This window comes from Xenopus tropicalis, chromosome 1 (genome assembly GCF_000004195.4).
Source record: "Xenopus tropicalis strain Nigerian chromosome 1, UCB_Xtro_10.0, whole genome shotgun sequence".
Lineage (NCBI taxonomy): Eukaryota > Metazoa > Chordata > Amphibia > Anura > Pipidae > Xenopus > Xenopus tropicalis.
The window spans coordinates 97909833-97935586 of NC_030677.2; the positions used below are offsets into that span (position 1 = coordinate 97909833).

Below are 25754 nucleotides of genomic sequence, written 5' to 3' on the forward strand. Positions count from 1 at the left end.
GCAACCTTTTAGGGGCACTAAATACACAATAAAGAACAATGCAAAGATAAAACACCATAAAATCAGTAAATTCAAATAAAACCACCCAAACCTACAAAAGAACAATAATTGCAATGAAATCGGTGGTCAGAGCCCTGGATCCACCAATGTCACTGCAAAAGCAACCTTTTAGGGGCACTAAATACACAATAAAGAACAATGCAAAGATAAAACACCATAAAATCAGTAAATTCAAATAAAACCACCCAAACCTACAAAAGAACAATAATTGCAATGAAATCGGTGGTCAGAGCCCTGGATCCACCAATGTCACTGCAAAAGCAACCTTTTAGGGGCACTAAATACACAATAAAGAACAATGCAAAGATAAAACACCATAAATATCAGTAAATTCAAATAAAACCACTCAAACCAACAGAAGAACAATTATTGCAATGAAATCAGTGGCCAGAGCCCTGGATCCACCAACGTCACTGCAAAAGCAACCTTTTAGGGGCACTAAATACACAATAAAGAACAATGCAAAGATAAAACACCATAAAATCAGTAAATTCAAATAAAACCACTCAAACCAACAGAAGAACAATTATTGCAATGAAATCAGTGGCCAGAGCCCTGGATCCACCAACGTCACTGCAAATTCAGCACCCAATAGCAATAAAAAAGTTACAGTGCAATAGAATAATTCAAAAACAGAAATCAATTATGAAAATGCCAAAAAAACACTAAAATGCAACCAAATAAATCAGATAATTATAGAGCAAGATCAGAAATAAAGTTTTAGTAAAAAAAAAGACTGCCAAAGAAAGCAAAGAAAGAAAGAAAAGAAAAGAAAGAAAGATTTTTTTTTTTTTTTTTCTAAGTGTAAGTGTGTGTGTAAGTGTCTGTGTGTGCTTGGGAAAGTTGTAAATAAGTGTGTATGTGTGTAAAAGTGTAATAATGACAAAGATAGAAGAAGAAATGGAAAAAAAAAAATAAAAAAAATTTTTAGACAGTTGAGATAGAAATAAGCAAAATAAACAGTGGTTAGAGAGTTGTAGTTCAGCTCACACAATGCATCAGGGCGACCAATCCAGCAGGAAGGCAGCAGGAAGGCAGCAGGGGGGCTCCAGCAGTCACATGTGCGCAGCAGGAGTGAAGAGGCGACGCGGGGGCGGCGATATTTAAAGGGACAGCAGTGGACACGTCCTCAATGCGTGTCCACTGCTGTCATTGGCTGAGGGACCGGATCGGTGCGGCTGGGCGACCGGATCTGTAAGTATGTCCTTATTCGCTCGTTGCCTAGGGGGTTGTGAAGGCTTTACAAGCGCTGCGCTGCTTTAAAAGCGAGCGCAGCGCTTGTAAACCCGACAGTGCCATTGGACGTAGATTCTACGTCCCATGGCACTTTGGTCCCTTGGTACCTGGGACGTAGAATCTACGTCCCTTGGCACTTAAAGGGTTAATGCATTACAGTACATATAAGCAGCAAAAATTATGTTCCTTAAATTCCACTTATATATAATATGCATTAAGGAACCCAGATGTAATACTAAGTAACTGCCCAGCATGCATTAATTAACATCTTTTGATAAATTATTTGTAAATGTAAGTAGGTGCTATTAAAAGCAGTGTTTATCTGTTTATATTCTTGGCACTTCAATCTCCAACTTCTGAAACAATGTTGCAAGGCAGCTAATTAAAAGACCTAGAGGAGAATGGACTCCTGCACACATATGTATGTATATACAGTGGTGTGAAAAACTATTTGCCCCCTTCCTGATTTCTTATTCTTTTGCATGTTTGTCACACAAAATGTTTCTGATCATCAAACACATTTAACTATTAGTCAAAGATAACACAAGTAAACACAAAATGCAGTTTTTAAATGAGGATTTTTATTATTTAGGGAGAAAAAAAATCCAAACCTACATGGCCCTGTGTGAAAAAGTAATTGCCCCCTGAACCTAATAACTGGTTGGGCCACCCTTAGCAGCAATAACTGCAATCAAGCGTTTGCGATAACTTGCAACGAGTCTTTTACAGCGCTCTGGAGGAATTTTGGCCCACTCTTCTTTGCAGAATTGTTGTAATTCAGCTTTATTTGAGGGTTTTCTAGCATGAACCGCCTTTTTAAGGTCATGCCACAACATCTCAATAGGATTCAGGTCAGGACTTTGACTAGGCCACTCCAAAGTCTTCATTTTGTTTTTCTTCAGCCATTCAGAGGTGGATTTGCTGGTGTGTTTTGGGTCATTGTCCTGCTGCAGCACTCAAGATCGCTTCAGCTTGAGTTGACGAACAGATGGCCGGACATTCTCCTTCAGGATTTTTTGGTAGACAGTAGAATTCATGGTTCCATCTATCACAGCAAGCCTTCCAGGTCCTGAAGCAGCAAAACAACCCTAGACCATCACACTACCGCCACCATATTTTACTGTTGGTATGATGTTCTTTTTCTGAAATGCTGTGTTACTTTTACGCCAGATGTAACGGGACACGCACCTTCCAAAAAGTTCAACTTTTGTCTCGTCGGTCCACAAGATATTTTCCCAAAAGTCTTGGCAATCATTGAGATGTTTTTTAGCAAAATTGAGACGAGCCATAATGTTCTTTTTGCTTAAAAGTGGTTTGCGCCTTGGAAATCTGCCATGCAGGCCGTTTTTGCCCAGTCTCTTTCTTATGGTGGAGTCGTGAACACTGACCTTAATTGAGGCAAGTGAGGCCTGCAGTTCTTTAGATGTTGTCCTGGGGTCTTTTGTGGCCTCTCGGATGAGTTGTCTCTGCGCTCTTGGGGTAATTTTGGTCGGCCGGCCACTCCTGGGAAGGTTCACCACTGTTCCATGTTTTTGCCATTTGTGGATAATGGCTCTCACTGTGGTTCGCTGGAGTCCCAAAGCTTTAGAAATGGCTTTATAACCTTTACCAGACTGATAGATCTCAATTACTTTTGTTCTCATTTGTTCCTGAATTTCTTTGGATCTTGGCATGATGTCTAGCTTTTGAGGTGCTTTTGGTCTACTTCTCTGTGTCAGGTAGCTCCTATTTAAGTGATTTCTTGATTGAAACAGGTGTGGCAGTAATCAGGCCTGGGGGTGACTACAGAAATTGAACTCAGGTGTGATAAACCACAGTTAAGTTATTTTTTAACAAGGGGGGCAATCACTTTTTCACACAGGGCCATGTAGATTTGGAGTTTTTTTTCTCCCTTAATAACGTAAACCTTCATTTAAAAACTGCATTTTGTGTTCAATTATGTTATCTTTGACTAATAGTTAACGGTTTTTGATGAGCAGAAACATTTAAGTGTGACAAACATGCAAAAGAATAAGAAATCAGGAAGGGGGCAAATAGTTTTTCACAACACTGTATATATACAGGTCCTTTTCAAAAAATTAGCATATTGTGATAAAGTTCATTATTTTCTGTAATGTACTGATAAACATTAGACTTTCATATATTTTAGATTCATTACACACAACTGAAGTAGTTCAAGCCTTTTCTTGTTTTAATATTGATGATTGTGGCATACAGCTCATGAAAACCCAAAATTCCTATCTCAAAAAATTAGCATATCATGAAAAGGTTCTCTAAATGAGCTATTAACCTAATCATCTGAATCAACAAATTAACTCTAAAAACCTGCAAAAGATTCCTGAGGCTTTTAAAAACTCCCAGCCTGGTTCATTACTCAAAACCGCAATCATGGGTAAGACTGCCGACCTGACTGCTGTCCAGAAGGCCATCATTGACACCCTCAAGCAAGAGGGTAAGACACAGAAAGAAATTTCTGAACGAATAGGCTGTTCCCAGAGTGCTGTATCAAGGCACCTCAGTGGGAAGTCTGTGGGAAGGAAAAAGTGTGGCAGAAAATGCTGCACAACGAGAAGAGGTGACTGGGCCCTGAGGAAGATTGTGGAGAAGGACCGATTCCTGACCTTGGGGGACCTGCGGAAGCAGTGGACTGAGTCTGGAGTAGAAACATCCAGAGCCACCGTGTACAGGCGTGTGCAGGAAATGGGCTACAGGTGCCGCATTCCCCAGGTCAAGCCACTTTTGAACCAGAAACAGCGGCAGAAGCGCCTGACCTGGGCTACAGAGAAGCAGCACTGGACTGTTGCTCAGTGGTCCAAAGTATGTCATTCGGAAATCAAGGTGCCAGAGTCTGGAGGAAGACTGGGGAGAGGGAAATGCCAAAATGCCTGAAGTCCAGTGTCAAGTACCCACAGTCAGTGATGGTCTGGGGTGCCATGTCAGCTGCTGGTGTTGGTCCACTGTGTTTTATCAAGGGCAGGGTCAATACAGCTAGCTATCAGGAGATTTTGGAGCACTTCATGCTTCCATCTGCTGAAAAGCTTTATGGAGATGAAGATTTCATTTTTCAGCATGACCTGGCACCTGCTCACAGTGCCAAAACCACTGGTAAATGGTTTACTGACCATGGTATTACTGTGCTCAATTGGCCTGCCAACTCTCCTGACCTGAACCCCATAGAGAATCTGTGGGATATTGTGAAGAGAAAGTTGAGAGACACAAGACCCAACACTCTGGATGAGCTTAAGGCCGCTATTGAAGCATCCTGGGCCTCCATAACACCTGAGCAGTGCCACAGGCTGATTGCCTCCATGCCACGCCACATTGAAGCAGTCATTTCTGCAAAAGGATTCCCGACCAAGTATTGAGTGCATAACTGAACATAATTATTTGAAGGTTGACTTTTTTTGTATTAAAAACACTTTTTTTTTATTGGGCGGATGAAATATGCTAATTTTTTGAGATAGGAATTTTGGGTTTTCATGAGCTGTATGCCACAATCATCAATATTAAAACAAGAAAAGGCTTGAACTACTTCAGTTGTGTGTAATGAATCTAAAATATATGAAAGTCTAATGTTTATCAGTACATTACAGAAAATAATGAACTTTATCACAATATGCTAATTTTTTGAAAAGGACCTGTATATATACATACATGCACAGTGGCTTGCAAAAGTATTCGGCCCCCTTGAACTTTTCCACATTTTGTCACATTACAGCCACAAACATGAATCAATTTTATTGGAATTCCACGTGAAAGACCAATACAAAGTGGTGTACATGTGAGAAGTGGAACGAAAATCATACATGATTCCAAACATTTTTTACAAATAAATAACTGCAAAGTGGGGTGTGCGTAATTATTCAGCCCCCTGAGTCAATACTTTGTAGAACCACCTTTTGCTGCAATTACAGCTGCCAGTCTTTTAGGGTGTGGTATTAGCCCAAAACTATGTTTTAAACTTCTAACAAGTTAAATACAGTTTTCTGCATTCTGTGTTAATAAATTAAGCCAATTAAACATGGGATTTTGTCTAAAAAGAGGGGTTTGCAGTTCCAAATTTAACTTCTGCATAAAATAATAATAAAGACCATACGTTTAATTTATACCTAGTTCAGAAATATCTAACTAGCTCCTTGCAAAGGAAATATCTGTAGTATTAAGACAAATGAACTGGACTTGCAGTGTTTTTCTAGAAGACGTTTCACCAGTCATCAGAGGAAGAAACGGCAGAAATAAAGACTGATATGAAGGTTCTACAGGCTGTAAACTTTACTCAACAACCTCACTAGCTCTGTATATTTGCTGCTAATTGCATCCCACTCTCAAAGGTACTATACTATTTATAAATTAACTCTTAGACCCTAAAAAAAGCTAATTGTTCTTTTATATTTCTTTTTTGTTTTTGCATTTGTAGATTTTTTTTTATTATTTTTTTTAAAACTTTTATCACTTCTTGGTTTTGTTTATTTCTAGTAGTTACAGTGCATGACAAGGAAACAAAGCAATGTTATTGTATTAGTGCCAGTGTTATAGTGCCAGGGCCTGAATATCTGCAGTCAGAACCCACTGCATCTCACTGCATAAAGTGTGCTGGTTTTGTAAATACAAACTGGAACTCACTGTATATAATGTGCCAGGGATGTCCGTACCCACTGCCTTTTAAGCGGATCCCAAACATAAATGGATGGAGAACCCCTCACTGAAGTGCAAGTATGAATAATTCTACATCCTAAAATTTTAGAAAAAGAAAAAAAAAAAAAGTACTCCCGCCCGCACTTTTGCACAGTATCCATCAGTGGGAACCACAAGAGGTAGGTGGAAGTTTCCTTTTTACACCATCAAGTCTTACATGTATGGGCCATCTTAAAGGAGAAGGAAAGTCATTTTGGCATTTTACAGCCAATAGATTCACCACATTAGTGCCACCTAGAACACTATATTGATTCAGTAGAAAGCTTTACTATACCGGAGTAAAGAGCCCTAGAAGCTCCCTCTGATAGCAGCTGCCATTTTAGCTTGGTCTTAGTAGCTTCCTGCTGCAGTTATAGCAGTTGGAAGATCAGATCCCACATTCCTAAGGGTGGGGGAAGCCAGTTCGTATGCATTCTTATGGGAGGGGGGAGCAGGAGAAGGGGGGGGGGGAGGGAGAGAGGAGAGAACTGAGCAGACTCAAGTCCCAGACCTGAAGGAGCCCTAAAAGAGAGGAAGTCTGATACCAAAGAACATGTTCCCTAAAAAGAAAACAAGAAATCCTGTGTTTCTTTCGATAGAGGACTCAGTGCAACTTTTCTGTGGATGCTTATGGCTGTATTAACATAGACCTTTCTCATAAACCTTACTTAGTTTTTACCTTTCCTTCTCCTTTAAGCCTCCCCAAACAAAAAAGTCACCCTTCGCCTATGAGTTTAGCACGTCTCAGCAGTGGTTATGAATACAACCCCGTAAAAGATCCCTAAAATTACTGTCAGGTCCAGGCTGCCGGTAGGTCCAGGGTTCCCTTGCCTCCATGCAAACATTTGCAAAGTTCATCAGAGGAAGTTGGGCTGGCACAATGGGCCTTGATGGAAGTTGCAAATAATTGCGTTTGGACGTAACTACCAATTTTGCCACTATTTTAAAACTTACAATTGCTCTCATAAATAAAAACTAATATTTACTTTTTGAAAAAAGACCTAATATTATTATGTCACAGTAAATGACTGTTAAAAATGTAACTATATGATCAAAGTATTACTGCATATTGGAGCTATCTGACGACTACAAATAGACAAGTACTCTATTTTTTGTGTTTTCTCAAGTCTGTTTTATACAAGGTAAACATTACACAATCACCTCCATATGGTGTTCCTGTTGCTGCTGACATATTAACTGAATCATAAGTGGCAGCACAGAACAAAAATATAAATGGCAACTGTCAGAACCAATACCGCGGACGCTGATGAAGAAAATTATAGAAAGATGTGACAATTAACTGGGACTCTGTAAAAGAAATTAAGTTAATTATATTGGCTATGAGCTCCTTCATTGAAAATAGGATATTAAGAGAACACATGCAAAAGCCAGCTTTACTGTGCAAAATTACATTATACTTTACCCAGTATTCAGTCTGGCCCATGAACTGTTGCATCAAGCCCACAGCCTATCTCAAAGCCTATTTACTTCCCGGTGCTCATATTTTCAGGTCAATAAAAAGGTATGGATTAAAAATACTTTAATTTTAAGGTAGTCTTACAAGGTACATTTTTGGGGTCTTAGGAGTGGTGTTATATAATATTTCAACAAACCTGTCTGCCAAATTGCACAGGTCTGCTAGTTTGTCAATCTGCCCAAATGAGAGGATTTGAAAAGAAGTTTAAAAGGAAATTCACATTTACCCTCTTACTAATGCCTCCACTACTTTTACTGACTATTAACACCACTGAAACATATTATCTGTTATCCAGCCCTAGTGCAGCATTACCTAAACAAGCTGCTCAATCTCCACACTGCTGGAGAAGTACTGGAATGGGGTAAGTGCTGCTAGGCTGGAGGAGGCTTGGAAGCATTATTGAAATCAACATATTGTGCAGTGCTACACGATTAGCAATATGTACACATACTTATAGTCGCAGTATGCAGTAATAGGTGGTATTAGGTAACTTCAAGAGCCAAATTCTCGTTAAAGGAGCACAGCAATTTCACCCCCCTTTCCCAAGAGTAGAGTTAAGAATTTGTGGGGGAGGGGAAGCAGTAAGAATCCCCTATATAATAAAAGAAGCTCTAGTACATGAAAATTAAATTTGTATTGCTGAAAATCATGCACATTTGTCATTTACTTTCATACAGGTATTAAACAGATTCTCCAGCACAGTAGCCCTGTAACAGTAATTTCTATCCAGAAAGCCCTTCCCTATACCTTGGGATATCGAATCTGCATTGTCATGCTCATGTTGCTAATTCCCAGCCACTACAGGGATAAAAAGAATACACAGCAGCTGTTTAGGGGAACTCCGGCTTCCAAACCAAAAAACTGTTTAAAGGAGATGTCAACCCTAATTTTAATTTCCGTTCTAATGGATAGGGGGCCTTACCCCCCCACCTCAACCACATAAGTGCCGCTCCCTCAATCTCCTCCTACAGCCTGCACCGCCGCGTTCTTTTCTTCTCCGTTTGGCATGTCACCCGGCAGCCATTTTGCCGGGTGACGTAATCGAGCACGCGTGTATGTTCCAAATGTGCATGCGCGTATAGGTCCTCCTGCCTGACCTGTTGAAGGATTTTTTTTTTCAAATGCTGTGTAGAGAAAACAATCATCTGAAATGCGCATGCTCATTAAAACAGGTTGACAATGCGCATGTGCACCATGCCAGGCAGACAAGCAGAATTCTGAAGGGAGGGGTGAGAGGGAGTTACAGAGCTGTGCAGAGGGAGAAACATCAAGGGATCACTGCAGCTTCACTGTTTGCTTTTAAGGGACCGGAGTGGCAGGTATTTAAAGAATGCTGTGAGGCTTTTCACTGCTAAAATTTTTGGTTGGGGGTTGACATGTCCTTAACAACCTTCACATAACACAGAAACCCCTAATATACCTATTAATGTAATATCTTCCCTCACAACAAATACCATTTTTGTCCATCAAGTTCAACCCTTCCAAGTAACCCAGCACCCACAAACCTATACTGATCTATCTATATACTCACATACTTAAACCCTATATACCAACATCAATACTAACTGTAGATTTTAGTATCACAATAGCCTTGGATACTATGTTTGTTCAAGATCTCATCCAGGCCCCACTTAAAGGCATTAACAGAATCTGCCATTACCAAATCACTAGAAAGGGCATTCCACAACCTCACTGCCCTCCCCATGAAAAACCATTTATGCTGCTTCAAATGGAAGCTCCGTTCCTCTAATCTAAAGGGGTGGCCTCTGGTGCGCTGGTCCTTTTTATGGAAAAAAATAGAACACCCCCTATCTGCCTATAATCCACTCTAATGTACAGTGGTGTGAAAAACTATTTGCCCCCTTCCTGATTTCTTATTCTTTTGCATGTTTGTCACACTTAAATGTTTCTGCTCATCAAAAACCGTTAACTATTAGTCAAAGATAACATAATTGAACACAAAATGCAGTTTTTAAATGAAGGTTTACGTTATTAAGGGAGAAAAAAAACTCCAAATCTACATGGCCCTGTGTGAAAAAGTGATTGCCCCCCTTGTTAAAAAATAACTTAACTGTGGTTTATCACACCTGAGTTCAATTTCTGTAGTCACCACCAGGCCTGATTACTGCCACACCTGTTTCAATCAAGAAATCACTTAAATAGGAGCTACCTGACACAGAGAAGTAGACCAAAAGCACCTCAAAAGCTAGACATCATGCCAAGATCCAAAGAAATTCAGGAACAAATGAGAACAAAAGTAATTGAGATCTATCAGTCTGGTAAAGGTTATAAAGCCATTTCTAAAGCTTTGGGACTCCAGCGAACCACAGTGAGAGCCATTATCCACAAATGGCAAAAACATGGAACAGTGGTGAACCTTCCCAGGAGTGGCCGGCCGACCAAAATTACCCCAAGAGCGCAGAGACAACTCATCCGAGAGGCCACAAAAGACCCCAGGACAACATCTAAAGAACTGCAGGCCTCACTTGCCTCAATTAAGGTCAGTGTTCACGACTCCACCATAAGAAAGAGACTGGGCAAAAACGGCCGGCTCGTCTCAATTTTGCTAAAAAACATCTCAATGATTGCCAAGACTTTTGGGAAAATATCTTGTGGACCGACGAGACAAAAGTTGAACTTTTTGGAAGGTGCGTGTCCCGTTACATCTGGTGTAAAAGTAACACAGCATTTCAGAAAAAGAACATCATACCAACAGTAAAATATGGTGTTGGTAGTGTGATGGTCTGGGGTTGTTTTGCTGCTTCAAGATCTGGAAGGCTTGCTGTGATAGATGGAACCATGAATTCTACTGTCTACTGCAGCAGGACAATGACCCAAAACACACCAGCAAATCCACCTCTGAATGGCTGAAGAAAAACAAAATGAAAACTTTGGAGTGGCCTAGTCAAAGTCCTGACCTGAATCCTATTGCGATGTTGTGGCATGACCTTAAGAAGGCGGTTCATGCTAGAAAACCCTCAAATAAAGCTGAATTACAACAATTCTGCAAAGATGAGTGGGCCAAAATTCTTCCAGAGCGCTGTAAAAGACTCGTTGCAAGTTATCGCAAACGCTTGATTGCAGTTATTGCTGCTAAGGGTGGCCCAACCAGTTATTAGGTTCAGGGGGCAATTACTTTTTCACACAGGGCCATGTAGGTTTGGATTTTTTTTCTCCCTAAATAATAAAAACCCTCATTTAAAAACTGCATTTTGTGTTTACTTGTGTTATCTTTGACTAATAGTTAAATGTGTTTGATGATCAGAAACATTTTGTGTGACAAACATGCAAAAGAATAAGAAATCAGGAAGGGGGCAAATAGTTTTTCACACCACTGTATTTGTATAGAGTAATCATGTCCCCTCACAAGCACCTTTTTTCCCCAGACAAAACAACCCCAACCTTGACAGTCTAACCTGACAGTGACAATCTTCCATCCCCCTTACCAGTTAAGTTGCACTTCTCTGCACTCTCTCCTGCTCATTAATATTCTTTTAATTAATATCCTAAGTACTGGAGCCCAAAACTGCACTGCATACTCACTGCATATGTTGAAATCCAGCTGCAAAGCAGTTCTCTTTCTGTATCAGTTGAAAGACTGGCAGGTACAATAGGACTAAAACATTCATGTTACAAATTGTAACAACTTCTCCACAGCTTACAGACAGCATGTAGGAACTACACAAATCCACAATGCATTGCACTGTGTTGTTCCTCTCTGATAACATGTGTGCAGGGAATTGTGGAATTCGGAGGATGCAGACTTTTTTGAGTCTCAAAGTAGTCAGCCAGATCAGCAGGAGAACAAGGGGCTATGCTTAGGTAACTTTTCCAAACCATATTATTACATTTAAAATCAAGAAATGGCTGTATATATTTAACTGCATTGCAGAGCTGCTTGATGGTACTTTTGACGGTACTTTTCAAAAAGCTAAAGTTGTGTTTCGTTGAAGTTTCCCTTTAAAGGAGAAGGAAAGGCTAAGTCACTTGGGGGTGCCAAAATGTTAGGCACCCCAAGTGACTTTAATCGCTTACCTTGTACCCCGGGCTGGTGCCCCTGTACAGAGAAAACAGCACCAGCCCGGGGTACCTGTAGGAAGCGCTTCCTCCTTCCTCTTTCTTCGCCCGGCGAAATCCGTCGGCCGGAGCATGCGCAGTAGAGTAAAAAGCCGACTTTGTTTTTTAAGTTCGGCTTTTCACTCTACTGCGCATGCGCGGGCAAGCGAATAGGAAGTAGGAAGCGCTCGCTGCTACCCCGGGCTGGTGCTGTTCTCTCCGTACAGAGGCACCAGCCCGGGGTAAAAGGTAAGCGATCTAAGTCACTTGGGGGAGCCTAACATTTTGGCACCCCCAAGTGACTTAGCCTTTCCTTCTCCTTTAAAGGGGTTGTTCAACTTTGAGTTAACATTTAATATGAGTAATATTCAGAGAATTTGCAACTGGTCTTTATTTTTATTAGTTGTAGTTTTACAATTTACTAATTGTTCAGCAGCTCTCCAGATTGAAGTTATAACAGCTATCAGGTTGCTAGGATTCAAATGACCTTAGCAACCAGGGAGTGGTTTAAATGAAAGACTGATATATGAATAGGAGAGGGACTGAATATAGAATATGAAGTCATAAAAAGTAACAATAACAATAAAACTGTAGGCTCACAGAGCAATCGTTTTTTGGCTGCCGGGGTCAGTGACCCCCATTTGAAAGCTGCAAAGAGTTTTAAGAAGAAGGCAAATAATTAAAAAACTATAAGAAATAAATGATGTAGACCAATAGAAAACTTGCTTAGAATTGGCCATTCTATAACATACTAAAAGTTAAATTAAAGCAAATAAAAGCAATGCCACATTTGGAAAACAGTCTGTTAGTTGTCACCTAAACATACTGAAAATAAAAATACACAATGGGATTATCAATAAGATAATTATGGCTACAAATTGTGTGCTTTTGTTTCATGTACACACTGGTTCTACATACTTTCGCTCTCCCAGAGAAAGAAATATCTTTTTTTGGAAACCACTAATCCAAAATGCTTCCACAGCATGCAGGCCAGAATTTGTGGCGAGGCCAGAAAGGCCCGGGCCTAGGGTGGCACAAATTTAGGGGCAGCATGCCGCACCAAAATTTTGCTCCCATACGGACCCCTCCTCCATTGGGCGGCAGACTCTGGAAGACCGGTTAGGAAATCCAGCACTGACAGCATGTTATTTAAAAGAATACTAAACTCAGCTGTTCACATATTTTTGGTTTAAACGTCAGTGAAAAGCCCGCAGCCACCTTCTCCAAATCAAATAAATGGTGCCCCTTAGCACATCCCAAAATGCAAAGCTGCGCAACAGTGTTAGCAGCCCCATCGTTAGACTAACTCTGAGGAAATGTTACTGATCTTTTAGAAAATAAGAGAACATGACAAAAAAAATATTAGTAAACACATATGCCATGGATACTCCACAAACCCTTATCTGACACATTATTAGAGTAGCCAAGCTCTCCAGGAATTATTTTCAAATGTTGGCAACTTTATTGTATAATAATCAGTAGGTATTGCTGAAGATACACAAGGTTATGTTTTATTACTACAGAGAAAAGGGGAATCAGTTTTAAAATTCTGTATTACTTGATTAAAATGAAGTCTATGGGAGATGGGATTTCTGTAATTCAGAGCTTTCTGGATAATGGATAAGTGATCCCATACCTGTACCATTTTAACAATTAAGCTTGAACTATAAAATAATTTTCTAATACAGAGGTTTGGATAGAAAATTCCATTTGATCTCCCTATATTCTTTTAAATAACAAATGTGCTATATAGAACAGAATAACGACAAGTCTAAGCATGGTCAAACTAAATTTGCCTCTATGAAAAATACATATTGCAGCATTTTAAGCCTGGCAATTAATAACATTTAAAGAGAAAATTGCAATACTACTACTAATAATAATAACAACAGAACACACGTCAAAATGCAGATTAGATCTGCACTGTTCTTATACAACACTCCATAGGTTTTATGATGCATTAAGTAAAGGAAACAAAAAAAGTGTCTCATAACAGAAGTCAATAACAATATACAAAATTGGTGCTGAACAACTGAAACATATTTAAGGGGGGGGTTACAATTAATTATTAAGTAAAGTGAATACATAAGTTGAAAAGCAAGAAACAATAAAATAGTAAAAGGCAAGATAGACAACACTAAACAAAATAGAATCTACTAACGCTGTTCATCACTAAAAGTAAAATGTAGTCTCAAATACCACAGTAATTGCTTTGCTATTTTAATCACCCTCAATTTAAGTAATGCACCTTACCTGAGAAGCCATTATTTCCAGCAATTAAAATGTTATTAACTCTTCCTTTGTTATATTTCTTTAGCAAAATTAATTTCATCTTTGCTGTTCAAGATCTAATATACATTTACAGATCGGTAGCAATGTAGAGAAAAACAAAACAGTTGCATATCTGATACATCTAAATGATTTAAGCCGATTTTGTGTGGCTTAATTTTTAAGTAAGATTATATTTAATACAGCGCAAGCCTCATCCTAGTTATTATTCAGCTTAAAATACAACCAAATAGCAACTGGTTAATGGAAAGGGGGAGAAGTAAATATTTCCCATCTTTTTTCTATTTGAGATTATTCTATGGCACATACTACTATAAAAAAAAAGTATGTTTTTATGAAAATGGCTTATTTAGGGGAAGCAGTGTTTTATATAGGCTGGTTAATGCATATATTTTCAGAGACCTGCAGTATTCAGAGTTATAGTTTCCCTTTAAAGTGAATGACAGCAAGATCATGCCTTGTCCTGCATGAATTTAGGGGAAGATCTACAAACAAATCATCAAAAATGCGTGTCACTTAAAGGAGACATTTTATATAAAGTTCATAGTTCAAAATGTGAAATGATGCAGAAAGAAAGATGTTTTGAAAGCATTTTACCTCCTAAAACAGTAATTATATGAGAGCTGCATAGACAACCTCTCACGTTAGAAGCCAGAGCGAAATGAAAGATGGGGGTGTCGCTTCAGTCTCCCACAGGAAGTGGTCACAGCACTGACTGACAGGCTTTACTCAACAGTAGGGGGGGGTAGAGCTGGGTAGAGCACAGTTTTCAAGCAGTTATGAACATATTTGAACCCAAAGGTATTAAAATAAAAGCACTTACTTCTATTTTACATTATTTTACATGGTTTAGAGCACTGTAAAAATTTATGGTATATGCCCCCTTTAAAATACAGGACATGTGCAATATGTGCCTGGCAGGACAGGGTTTAAATCACAGCGATTTTCCTTCATTTTGAATTAGGGTGGAATAATTGTGGCTTTGTACCAATCGGGTCACAGGCCAAAAGCATGAGTGATGTACAAGGAGTCTTATGTAAGGGGTAATAAACACCACTGCTAAAAAAATTTGTGACTTTGTATAACCTAGACCAGGTGCCCCTATATATTGTATATTGGATGATATCCTTGGAGGACCTACAATGGAAGCCACTTACTCATACGATTTGTATTTTTAGGGCTTTATCTTACAATTTCAGTCTGAGTGTTAGTTTTAGATCACTAACCTAGACAATGTATAAACGACAATTCCACCACCAGACATGAAGTATACTCAGCAGCATCTGAGAAAGAAAAGCTGGCCATGCACGCACCGATATTATCATATGAAACCACCTTTAAAAGCATGAATTTAGGGGAAGATCTACAAACAAATCATCAAAAATTACAATGTAATGACAAAGGCTTACTTACCTATACAAACATCTATCTTGCCTTTAATAGATGCCTCATGAAGGGGAGTATAGTTCCAGTTGTCTCTTGCATTGGGATCTGCGCCTTGGCATAAAAGAAGTGTTACAACTTCTGCATGGCCAAATGAACAAGCATTGTGTAGTGGAATGAGACCACCATCATCTCTGGCATGTACATTTGCTCCAGTCTGCAATAAGTGCTCCACAACATCTTTTCTTCCAAAACCTGCAGATAACATATGCATTGGTAAATAAAATAGTCTTAAGTATGTCACAACACCTACAATAGGTATGGGAAACTGATTATTTAGAAAGCCTTAAATGCCAGAATGCCATATTCCCTATTTAAGCAAGCAATTTTTAGTTTTGGGCTGGCATGGAGATGTAAAATCTAATGTTTCACCTTCTGGCCAATTAATTAGTTTTACCCACTGACAACACTCTTTATACAGGAAAAGAAATATATAACTTTAAGCAACTTTGTATTATACATAAATAACTTCAGTTCAATGTAATTTGAAATGTGATTGATACTGAAAGTAGTATTTGCCTGTCCCTCACTCTGCATTACTGTTTATGACTCTTGAACACAAAATCCAGAACAATGTGGTAAATCAAGCAGTCAAAAGCTGAATTTTGCTACATTGTAGCAAGCAAGTCAGAACTAGCAATTCAGAGAGGGGCAAATTACCATTACATTTACAAAACATTTAGTGGTTTTAAAGTTAACAATGCATATGCCAATTCTGCGTTAGAAATGTTTCCATTGGAAGATTATAAAACTAACATGCTGCTTTGCAAAATTTTTTGGACATCCAAACTATTATATTGTCAACTTTTCCAAAAATATCTCTTTTGTGCCAATTATAATCCAGCTTTAAACACTAATTGGGAGTAATGTTTGCCCAATCTTGAAGAAAAAAAAAACCTTGCTAGAGGTTTTTCACGTTAGTCACAGAACATTTATGCACTTTTGTTTTCATGTAGTGCCACAAAATCTCAAAACATTCACTTTTCTTTTCTTGAGCCACCCCAGTGTTACTTTGGCCGTGTGTTTGGGATGACTGGCCTGCTTAAAGATGAACTTTCACTATATAGTTCTCTGAACAGATTAAAATAGGTTCTCTTGCAGTATTTCCCTTAATTTTGCACCATCCTTTCATTCTTCTGTTTAACCAAGGCCATGATTTCACCACCACCAAACTTCACTTTAGATATGGTTGAAGCATATCAAAAGCACAGCTTAATACTAGCCTATATAGGAGGGTGGAATAGATATAGATAGAGCGAGAGTAAATGTGGGTTTACATTCATAATAAATATACAAATGAATAATGTATCTGTTTAGGCTCACAACTCTTAATGCAACCCCATGCAGACATTAAACCCGGTGCCAGAAAAATCCATTATGAATTTCACCCTGTAGCAATAAAATAATTTAGATACCACACTGGAAACCTATTGCAGGTATGGTATCTAGTAATGCTTGAGACCTGGAGATTTTCCATAATCTGGATCAATATATCTTAAAGGAGAAGGAAAGTTACAATCACAGAGGGCTGCCAAACGTTAGTCACCCCCCAGTGATTGTAATAAGTTATCTGATATCCTGGGCCAATGCACCTGTTTCTGTGACTGACAGATTTGGACACCCTAAAAAGTTAGTTCATAGTCTATATTACTAGAAACATAACAGATAAAACAGATAATATAGCAGATTTGAACTAAACCTGGGACTAAAATAAAGCCTCTATTTAATCTCAGATATCAATTCAACACCTTCTTGAAAACTATACATATAAAAATGATAAGTTACAAAACAGTCAATTAATTCATGTACAGGTATAAGTTAATCATATTCGCACATATTAAAAGTCATTAATTATAAAAGTATACTTTAGCATAAGTGTCCAGAGGGATAAAAGAAATAGAAATAAATTAGCAGCAGCATATGTAATACTAAAATGATATCACCCTAACAACAGATCAAACTGGTTAAAGGTGAATGCTGGAAAAAACTAGGAAATTAATTATTGGTGATGCTCTTGGGTTTACATTTTTAACACAATTCATATTTACTGCGTTCATTTTTACCAAAAGTATTAAAAAAAATGTATATAGGTGTTTACAGGTCCCTTTAGAATCTAAAAATCAAGCAACTTTTCTAGGGTGGTCCATATAATGGTTAAGATTTACCAGAAACCAACACTTTTAAATGCACTTATCACTAATAGCTAAAAGATATAAGATATGCAATCCATAATTTAGAATGCTTGGGGACCTGGGGTTTTTCAAATACTTTCTGTAACATGGAGCAGCATGGTTTAAGGCTATTAAAACAATCTAAAGATCACAAAAACCTAAATACAATATATCTACCAAAAGTGGCAAATCTAAAAAAAACTACAAATTATTTGGAGACTGGGCTTTTTAAGGAATTTGGGGGCTATATGTAATTTAATGACGGTTGTAACAGATTGTGATATAGAAAACAGTTCAGAAATTCTTTGACCTACAAATATAGAGACCCACCCTATTTCCTTTCCTCTGCTTCCTTTTATTGAAAAAAGCTAGAATAAGCACTGTATATTGTTTTAAGGAACAATGTACTTGGCCCAAACATAACTATTGAATTTACACTAAAATGCAACCAGCATTGAAAATTAATATAAAGAAAATGCTTAATTCCCTAAAATAGGGAAAATGGGAATAAAGGAAACCGTTTAAGCTACCCCACACCTGATTATCTGATTGAAGGGGAAATTAGTCAGGTTTTTTTAAACATACTTTTACCATACACCTGTATAAAACTTTGAATCATTTTAAACAGACATTTTATTTCTTATTATCTAGTTTCATAACCTGCATTAAAAAAAGCAGATTAAGTTTATATAAATTACAGGAAATAAAGATTTTATTTTTTTATATTTATGCAGCAATATTAAAGTACAAGTCAGCCCAAAATATAATTTTTTACATTCATTACAAATTTGGTTTTTAACTTATTTGTATATATATAATTGCTATTAGAAGTAATGTTTCTGTCCTTTTCTACTATCTGCCCTGGTGGCTCTGGCATTTGAAACAATGTAACACAAGCCAGCAGATTTCTCAGACCTGACTTGGTGGAGACTGACCTTTGCAACATTGTTTAAAATGTACTTTGAAAGTAATTGCTTTCAATAGCAATTATATTTACTGATAACGCAGTACTAAGTACTAAAAAAAAAAATTTCAATAAATTCACATTGGGAAGTTGCTTGGAATTAGGTTTATTAGCCAAAAAAATATTTTTGGGGTTGATGTTCTTTAATTTAAAAAGTTTCACAAACTTTTGTGATGCTTTTATATGCATTGCTTCAGTTACTTGAAGCAGGGTCAGACTGTGCCAGCAAGACAGAAGGAAAAATCCCAGTGGGCACCACTGACCCACAACCGATCCCCACATGCAATACTGTTGCTCCCCAATCTCAGCAAAGAAAGTATAAGGTGGGGAGGGGCTAGGCAGGAACAAGCTGGGGGTCAATGGGGTAGCAGTCCCAATGGGCCTCGCACACCCCAGCCTGATGCTTTACTTGAGTCAGTCTACCATTCCCACAGTAGTTTGTGTTATTAACAATGCATCATATGCCCATGAGTTATACTAGTGTTTTTGGATAGCCGTTAGCGTTATACCACACTGCCTTCCCCTACCTTCTTTTTCTTTTTCTAGTATATACAATATAGCGCCTATAAAAAAGTATTATATTCCTTATTCCTACAAAGCAGATTTTGGTATGCAATTTCTCTCCAAGATTCGCTGCCTCTCTGTCTGCACACAAGCCATTGCAGCGCCTGTCAGTTCAGACAGAGAGGAGAGCACAGATGAGCAGATCAGCTGTTTTTTTTGACCTGGGTTTCTAAGCAGGCCGAGAAACAGCCATGTATTACACAATCAACTATTTTATTTTATACAATTTTATTGCAATTTAATTTACTTTGCAGAGATCTGTTTTCAATTTGATATTAAAGTGTCTGTTGCATTTGATCAGTGTCATTTATGAATGACAGCTATTTTCATATACAGCCGATCCCCCTTCATTTTCAGTGGCTTAAAAGAAATGACAGTCATAAATATAAATTATCATTTTCAATTCTTTGTTGTCAGTGACTGCAAAGAAACCCATGGACATCACCAAGTGTAGGATTTCCAACCTATTAATGCTTCACTGCAAATGTCTTCAGATGGTGCTTGCTTGTAGTCTTTTTGTCTTCAGTAAGAGCAATGCATGCAGAATTGAGTTGAGGTCCAGTGAATGAATCGGCTACTGAAAAAAATTCCACTTGATTAAGTTTTGCAGCACGTTTTGGGTTGTCTATCATTGTCCATCTGAACTTGTGACTTTTTTCTCACCATGAAAGGAGTCTGCGATCAAACAGTATGGATGTCTTTTATCCAGGCCTTTAGGTGATGCTGAAATAACCAGCACAGTACTTTTTTTTTTTTTTTTTTTTTTTTTTTTTTAAAGGATGTATCAGCTTGTTGGACCTTGTATTCTTTTTCATTATTAGTTAATGAAATAATAAGTGAAATGGCCACATAACAGCTTGTCAATTGTCCAGCTACTTTTGGTCCCTTAAAAAGAACAGGACAACATATAAAGAAGTATCGGTACAGTAATTACTAAACCATTTACCCAAAATGGATGTATGTTACAGAGGGCAGTCCACACTTTCAGCCAACACAATTTATATTACTTCAGCTTTAATAATTTTATCGTTAAAAAGCTAAAGTAGCAACTTTATCAATGTCCAAATATATGTAACCCTAATTGTAAATTTGTGTATAGCTTCTAAAGAAAGCATGCAGTGAATTATTAAATGGTAATATCACACTATTTAAATTTCAATTTCTCTTTGCATCATCTAACCTCTTAAAAACATGCTTTAAACCTGGGGTTACATCTACTTTTGGCAATACAATTTCAGTGCACTCTACAACATTAAATGCTTCCTCAAGATGCTGCCACCGCACTATAAAAATGGTAATCAATTACATAACACTTCGGTATAAAAACACTGCTGTACTTCAAAGACCACCATTTGTTTCTCATGACACATTACACTGTAAGATAACACACATATGTTGCCTTTCAGGGAACACCACCTGTTTTCATGTGTTTACTTTAAAGATATTTAAAAGAAAATCACAAGGAGGATCATAAAATAGAATAATCTGTGAAGAATGCTCAGCTGTTGAGATATACGGATACATCATGATCTACTTTTCGGCACTACTGATTAAAGACTGTATATGTGGAAGGAAAGATTTTAGTTTTGTAGAGAAACTTTTTATTTTTTATCTATGTCAATAAGGCATTACTGGAGGATGTGCAAATCTTAACCATTGTGTGTCACTGTAAGCTCTTTGGCCACCATGTACACTCCAAACCACTAAAAAAAGAAATATGTGTTTTAATTGTTCATCTGTGATGAACAATTAAAAGACAGATCTCTGGCCATTTTGGCTACTTGCGTGGACCAAGTCTGGCTGATCCAAGCATTTATCACTCTCATTGAGGGGTCATTTATAACCATGGGTGCAAGCTGCCATGTTATTTTATGCACAAAGCAGTGTTAAACAATTCAAGTGTAACTACAGCCATGAAGAGGCGATTCCCCCTATACAATTGAGGCTGATATCCCAAAAATGAGCGCAAATAATTCCATGCTGAAAATCTTTGGTATTTGGATGTTGTCATTTCCAGTTCTGTGCATCAAAATGATGCCTGCGCTCAACCCTGGAGGTGCATATTCACTGCATCAACTGGCGCAGGCCTCTATGGGAAAAATGGAGCTACTTTCAGAGTTGAGTGGAACAGTAGCTCCAGTGACCCCCTTAATCATCAGGTCCATTATAGGCAATTAACAAGAGGAGAAAAGACAGCCCAAATGGCAACAAGATCAACTATGTGAAAGTGCAAGGAGTGGATTTAATGAAAGACATTTTTTTGTGCATCACCTGAACTTGCAGGTTGTTAATGACCCCTACTATTCTAGAGTTATGACTCAAATACAAATAAAGTAGTCTTCTGCTCAAAACATCCCATTCCTGTCAAAAGTAAGAACTGAACAAGCCCATTCAAACATTTAGCAAATAGAAAATATCATTTTGGTCTAGCACACTAGCTTAAAATGGTAAATCAGAAGCTATGTTTTGTGCATCTTAAAAAATCCACAGTAGGAGGAACACTCAACATAAGCAGAGGGGTTATCAGATATACATACAGGTATGGGATGCATTATCAGGAAACCCGTTATCCAGAAAGCTCCAAATTATGGATAAGCCACCTCCCATAGACTCCATTATAAGCAAATAATTCACATTTTTAAAAATGATTTCCTTTTTCTCTGTAATTATAATACAGAACATTGTACTTGATCTAAATAATATATAAATAATCCTTATTGTAGACAAAATAATCCTATTGGGTTTATTCAATATTTATATGATTTTTAGCAGACTTAAGTTATGGAGATCCAAATTACGGAAAGATCTCTTATCCAGAAAAACCTAGGTCCCGAGCATTCTGGATAACAGGTCCCATACCTATATATAGAATAACTGCACAATTGCTCCTGCATCGTGCGTCGCAACAACAGGCAGCTTGACAGACATGAAATAGCAAATGACAAAGCTCTTTGTTCATTAGTTTTATAGAAAGCAGCCACTAGAAAGAAAAGGTGATGCATGCATAACAAAAGAGTGGCAAGAGGGCACAGAGAAAGTAACAATACCTTAACAACTAGCAAAACTCTGATACACATTGAATACAATGTTTGCTTGTGATTGCTCCAATTTAAACAGAAGTAGAGCAAGAAAAAAGGGGGGAAAAGTAGAGCTTGATTAGTTATACAGATTTACAGAATTGCCCCTGATCTAAGATAGCAGTTAATGGAACAGGAACCTGGATGACAGCAATTTTGAACTAAATAATATAGCCACCAAGTGTTTCTTATGCTATAGCAATAGTAAACTAAATCTTAGGGGCACATTCATTAAAACACGGATTCGAATCCTGAATGGGTAAAATTCAGATTGGATATGATCATTTCTGAATATCGCAAATATCACGAAAATGCTTACGAAAAAATCGTATGTCACGATAATATCGTTTTGGCGATCCGAACGTCACAAAACTTTCGTAACGAACGATTGTAAACAGCGGCAGAACATTTCCGAATTTTTCGCACAAGCGTACGAAAAAGCTGCGCAAGCGCAAAAAAAAAATACGAACGGAGGGTTCGAATGAACGATTCGAGCGTTCATGTCTTAATAAATCTCCCCCTAAATGTATTCACCTAATAGTTTACTGCCTTTTTTTTTTTTTTTTTTACTGAATTTGACATCTGTTTTAATACATACAATTAAATGACAGCTGATAATTATACATAAACAAAGGTTTCAGCATTACATTTGCATATAAATTAATTCTTCTGCACGCTTACTTACTACATCTAATATTGTGAATTGGTGCAATCATAAAGAATGAGTTTCCACAAAAGACCAATATTTATTTTTTCAATTTTTTTTAAACTAATATAACATTTTTCATCCCTATGGCTACAGGCAGATACAACAATAAATCTAAGGTCAAAGTACTTTCCAGCTTTAAATAGGTTCAGGATTCAGATAAAGAAAAAGGCTGGGGCGCTTTTACAATTTAAAAATGTACCATCTAGGATGTAACTCTGCTTAATTAAACCAGTCTTTAATATCTGAGTTTTGCCATTTTTTTTATTATTATCAGTATGTATCTTGACTACAATGACACCATCTTGGATGTAGGTAGACCTCTAATTTTTTTTTTATTGTTCCAGTTCCCAAAAACTGTCGTCAGCAATCTATGATTATACCATAGCTATAAAACCAACCAGCCAATGTAGTCAAAATAGTGCAAAGAACAGGAATAATAGAAAACAAAGTAGGAAAAGGATGGAAAAAGCAAAAACAGGTAGAAGACCATCAATAAAAAGATCCAAACATTTTTAGTTGATAAACTTTTTTTTTTTGTTTATAAATATGTACTTCATCAGTGCTGGTTTTATTTATGAAAGGATATAAAAATGCCCATCTGAAATAGATTTTACAACAGCATTGAGGAAGTTTTGTTCACTTTGCTAAGATTTCTTGCCTCTGTCACTCTGCTAATTAACCCAATTCCAGGGCAATACTGACCACTAAGGTGCACAGTGTGGCCCTACCTAATGTAGTTAGATGCAGTGACATTTACTGTCATGAGCCCTTGCACTGTATTTTTAGCTACTTATTCATAGTAGAGATTGAAGCTTGCCCAGACCCAATCCATAAACTCTGAATATTGGTGTGATGTAAACAATGAATTACAGCAGTGATCCCCAACCAGTGGCTCGTGAGCAACATGTTGCTCTCCAATCCCTTGGATGTTGCTCCCGGTGGCTTCAAAGCAGGTGCTTGTTTTTGAATTCCTGGATTGGGGCAAGTTTTGGTTCCATAAAAACCAGTTGTACTGCCAAACAGAGCCTCCTATAGGCGGCCAGTCCATATAGGGGCCATTAAATACCCAATCACAGACCTTATTTGGCAACCCAGGTACATTTTATAGGCTTGTGTTGCTCCCCAACTCTTGTTACATTTGAGTGTGGCTCACAGGTAAAAAAAGGTTGGGGATCCCTGAATTACAGCTAGGATACTGAAGTACTGGGGACTTCATACTCTGGTATAAAGATGTTAGCATGTCAGGCATAAAGCACAATGGAGTGATGAAAGATCACTAACTGGTGAGCAAAAAAAAAAAAAAAACTATTTTTCAAAAATGTTACATCAAACAGTTCTCTCAAAAAAACCTGCTTTGCACACTTTGTTCTCAGAAACAAATACAAACTTATTACTATATTTCATGCTACAATACCTTTACAAGTTACACAAGACTGACAGCGTTTCAATGCAACAATAACACCAGAGACAGAAACACAGCAGCAAATAATGGTTGCTATTGAATTGGAGATATGATAAATAAGACCCATTAACATTGTATCACTAAGGGTTGCCTTGTTTAGCCTAGAACATCTACTGCAGAGAGACGCAACACTAACGTCCTATATCATTGGAAAGAATTCTAGAAGGTATATTAGAGCTGCTGTCTGACCTGCTGCAAAGTGTAGCGGAGTAGATTTCCTCCCAGCCATATCCTTAGCATTGACATTCCCAGGTTCAAGAAGCCTCCGCACCCGCGAAACGTCTCCGTTCCTGCAAGCTTCAAACAACTCCCGAAAGGCACCGCTCACTGCGCTTAAAGGCCCCCCGGGACCTATCCCCCCGCTGCCCACTCCGCCTATCACCCCACTCTCCGGACTCTCAGCGGGGCTGCCCCCGGAGGACAAGCTATTACTAGAAGAAGAACTGGAACTGCTACTGCCAGAACTAGGGGCAGGAGCCGGGGGCAGCGAGGAGGAAATGGGAGACAATATATTTGCAGCCTCCCCCGGCGGCGGGGAGAGGGGCCTCGGAGTGATTCCAGGCTGAGAAGCTGCTTCCCCCTCGGGTTGAGAGTCCGGGCCCTGACGAGATAAGCTCGCTGGATTAGTCTCTGGGCTGCGAGGAGGCGACAAACAAGAGGCCGCTCTTCTACAAGAAGGTGACAGCGGCGGGGAAGCTGGAGCGGGTGGGAAAGCGGAGGGTGGCTGGTTAGATTGTCCCGCTGCTGCTGCTGTTGGAACTTGTTGCTGCTGGGAGCGTCTCGAAGGCGCCGCCATGTCGTTCTTAATATTCAAGGAGGATGCTTGCTCTCTCCCGTGAGTCTGACGGCGGGGAGCGGAGCCCCCCTCACCCCAGCAATACCGAGCGACAGGATAACTAATGTAGCCCACTACCCACTCTACGGTAAAGCCTGGCACACAGGGCCAACAAACTAGGGCACCAGAAGCGGTAGATGACGTCAGGCGGAAGAGGCGTTCCAAAACGCAACGTAAACAAAGTCCCAGATAATGTGAAACAAGGAGCAAACACACTGGGAGGGTACTGTGATTGGCAGGATCCTGCGCTTGGCGACGTCATGACGCACAGAACTCTGCATTTAGTGATTGGTAGAAGAGCTACCAATTGGATATAGCTGCGCTATATTTAGTCGCACGGGTTCAGCGTTTTTTTTTTCTTTTACTTTATTGACAATATACAGTGGGGTTCAGGAAAATGTTTGCGTTTGTAAAGTGCATTACACAAAAGAGTGACCTACATTTTTCTAATGAGCTGATTACTTTGTGCAACCAGACAAATGTAATTGTACTATGTGTTAATTATATTACTGGCAGGATGGGTGTGGGTTGGAGGCTTTACGTGGTGACAAGGGCAATAGTAGGCTTATAAAGCAGAGTCGGGCAGCGGGGAATGGAGGGGTTGAAAAGGAAAGAATCAGGAACTTGCTGGCTTTGTGGCAATACTAATCTTAAACAATATAGCTTTTATTACAACGCCCTAAATGGCAGCTTTCAAATAAACTAGATGTAAAGACTGCATACATAATCAATATCCA

The 25754-nt window shown here is 38.5% G+C and overlaps 1 protein-coding gene across 4 annotated transcripts in view; it reads right to left on the reverse strand.

The window, feature by feature from the left end:
* tnks (tankyrase, TRF1-interacting ankyrin-related ADP-ribose polymerase) overlaps nucleotides 1-25250 on the reverse strand; it is a 109789-nt gene extending 84539 nt beyond the window's left edge. For 2 of the 4 annotated variants that reach the window (XM_004911034.4, XM_004911033.4), the window contains exons 1-2: nucleotides 24372-25250; nucleotides 15206-15430 (exon numbers count right to left, since the gene is read on the reverse strand). In XM_004911034.4, the coding sequence (XP_004911091.1) occupies nucleotides 15206-15430; nucleotides 24372-24978 (832 nt within the window). In that variant the 5' untranslated portion in view covers nucleotides 24979-25250. The remainder of the gene's footprint in view (nucleotides 1-15205; nucleotides 15431-24371) is intronic. The other 2 variants (XM_002939256.4, XM_004911036.4) reach the window with 2 other exon arrangements.
* Nucleotides 25251-25754: the final 504 nt, after the last annotated feature.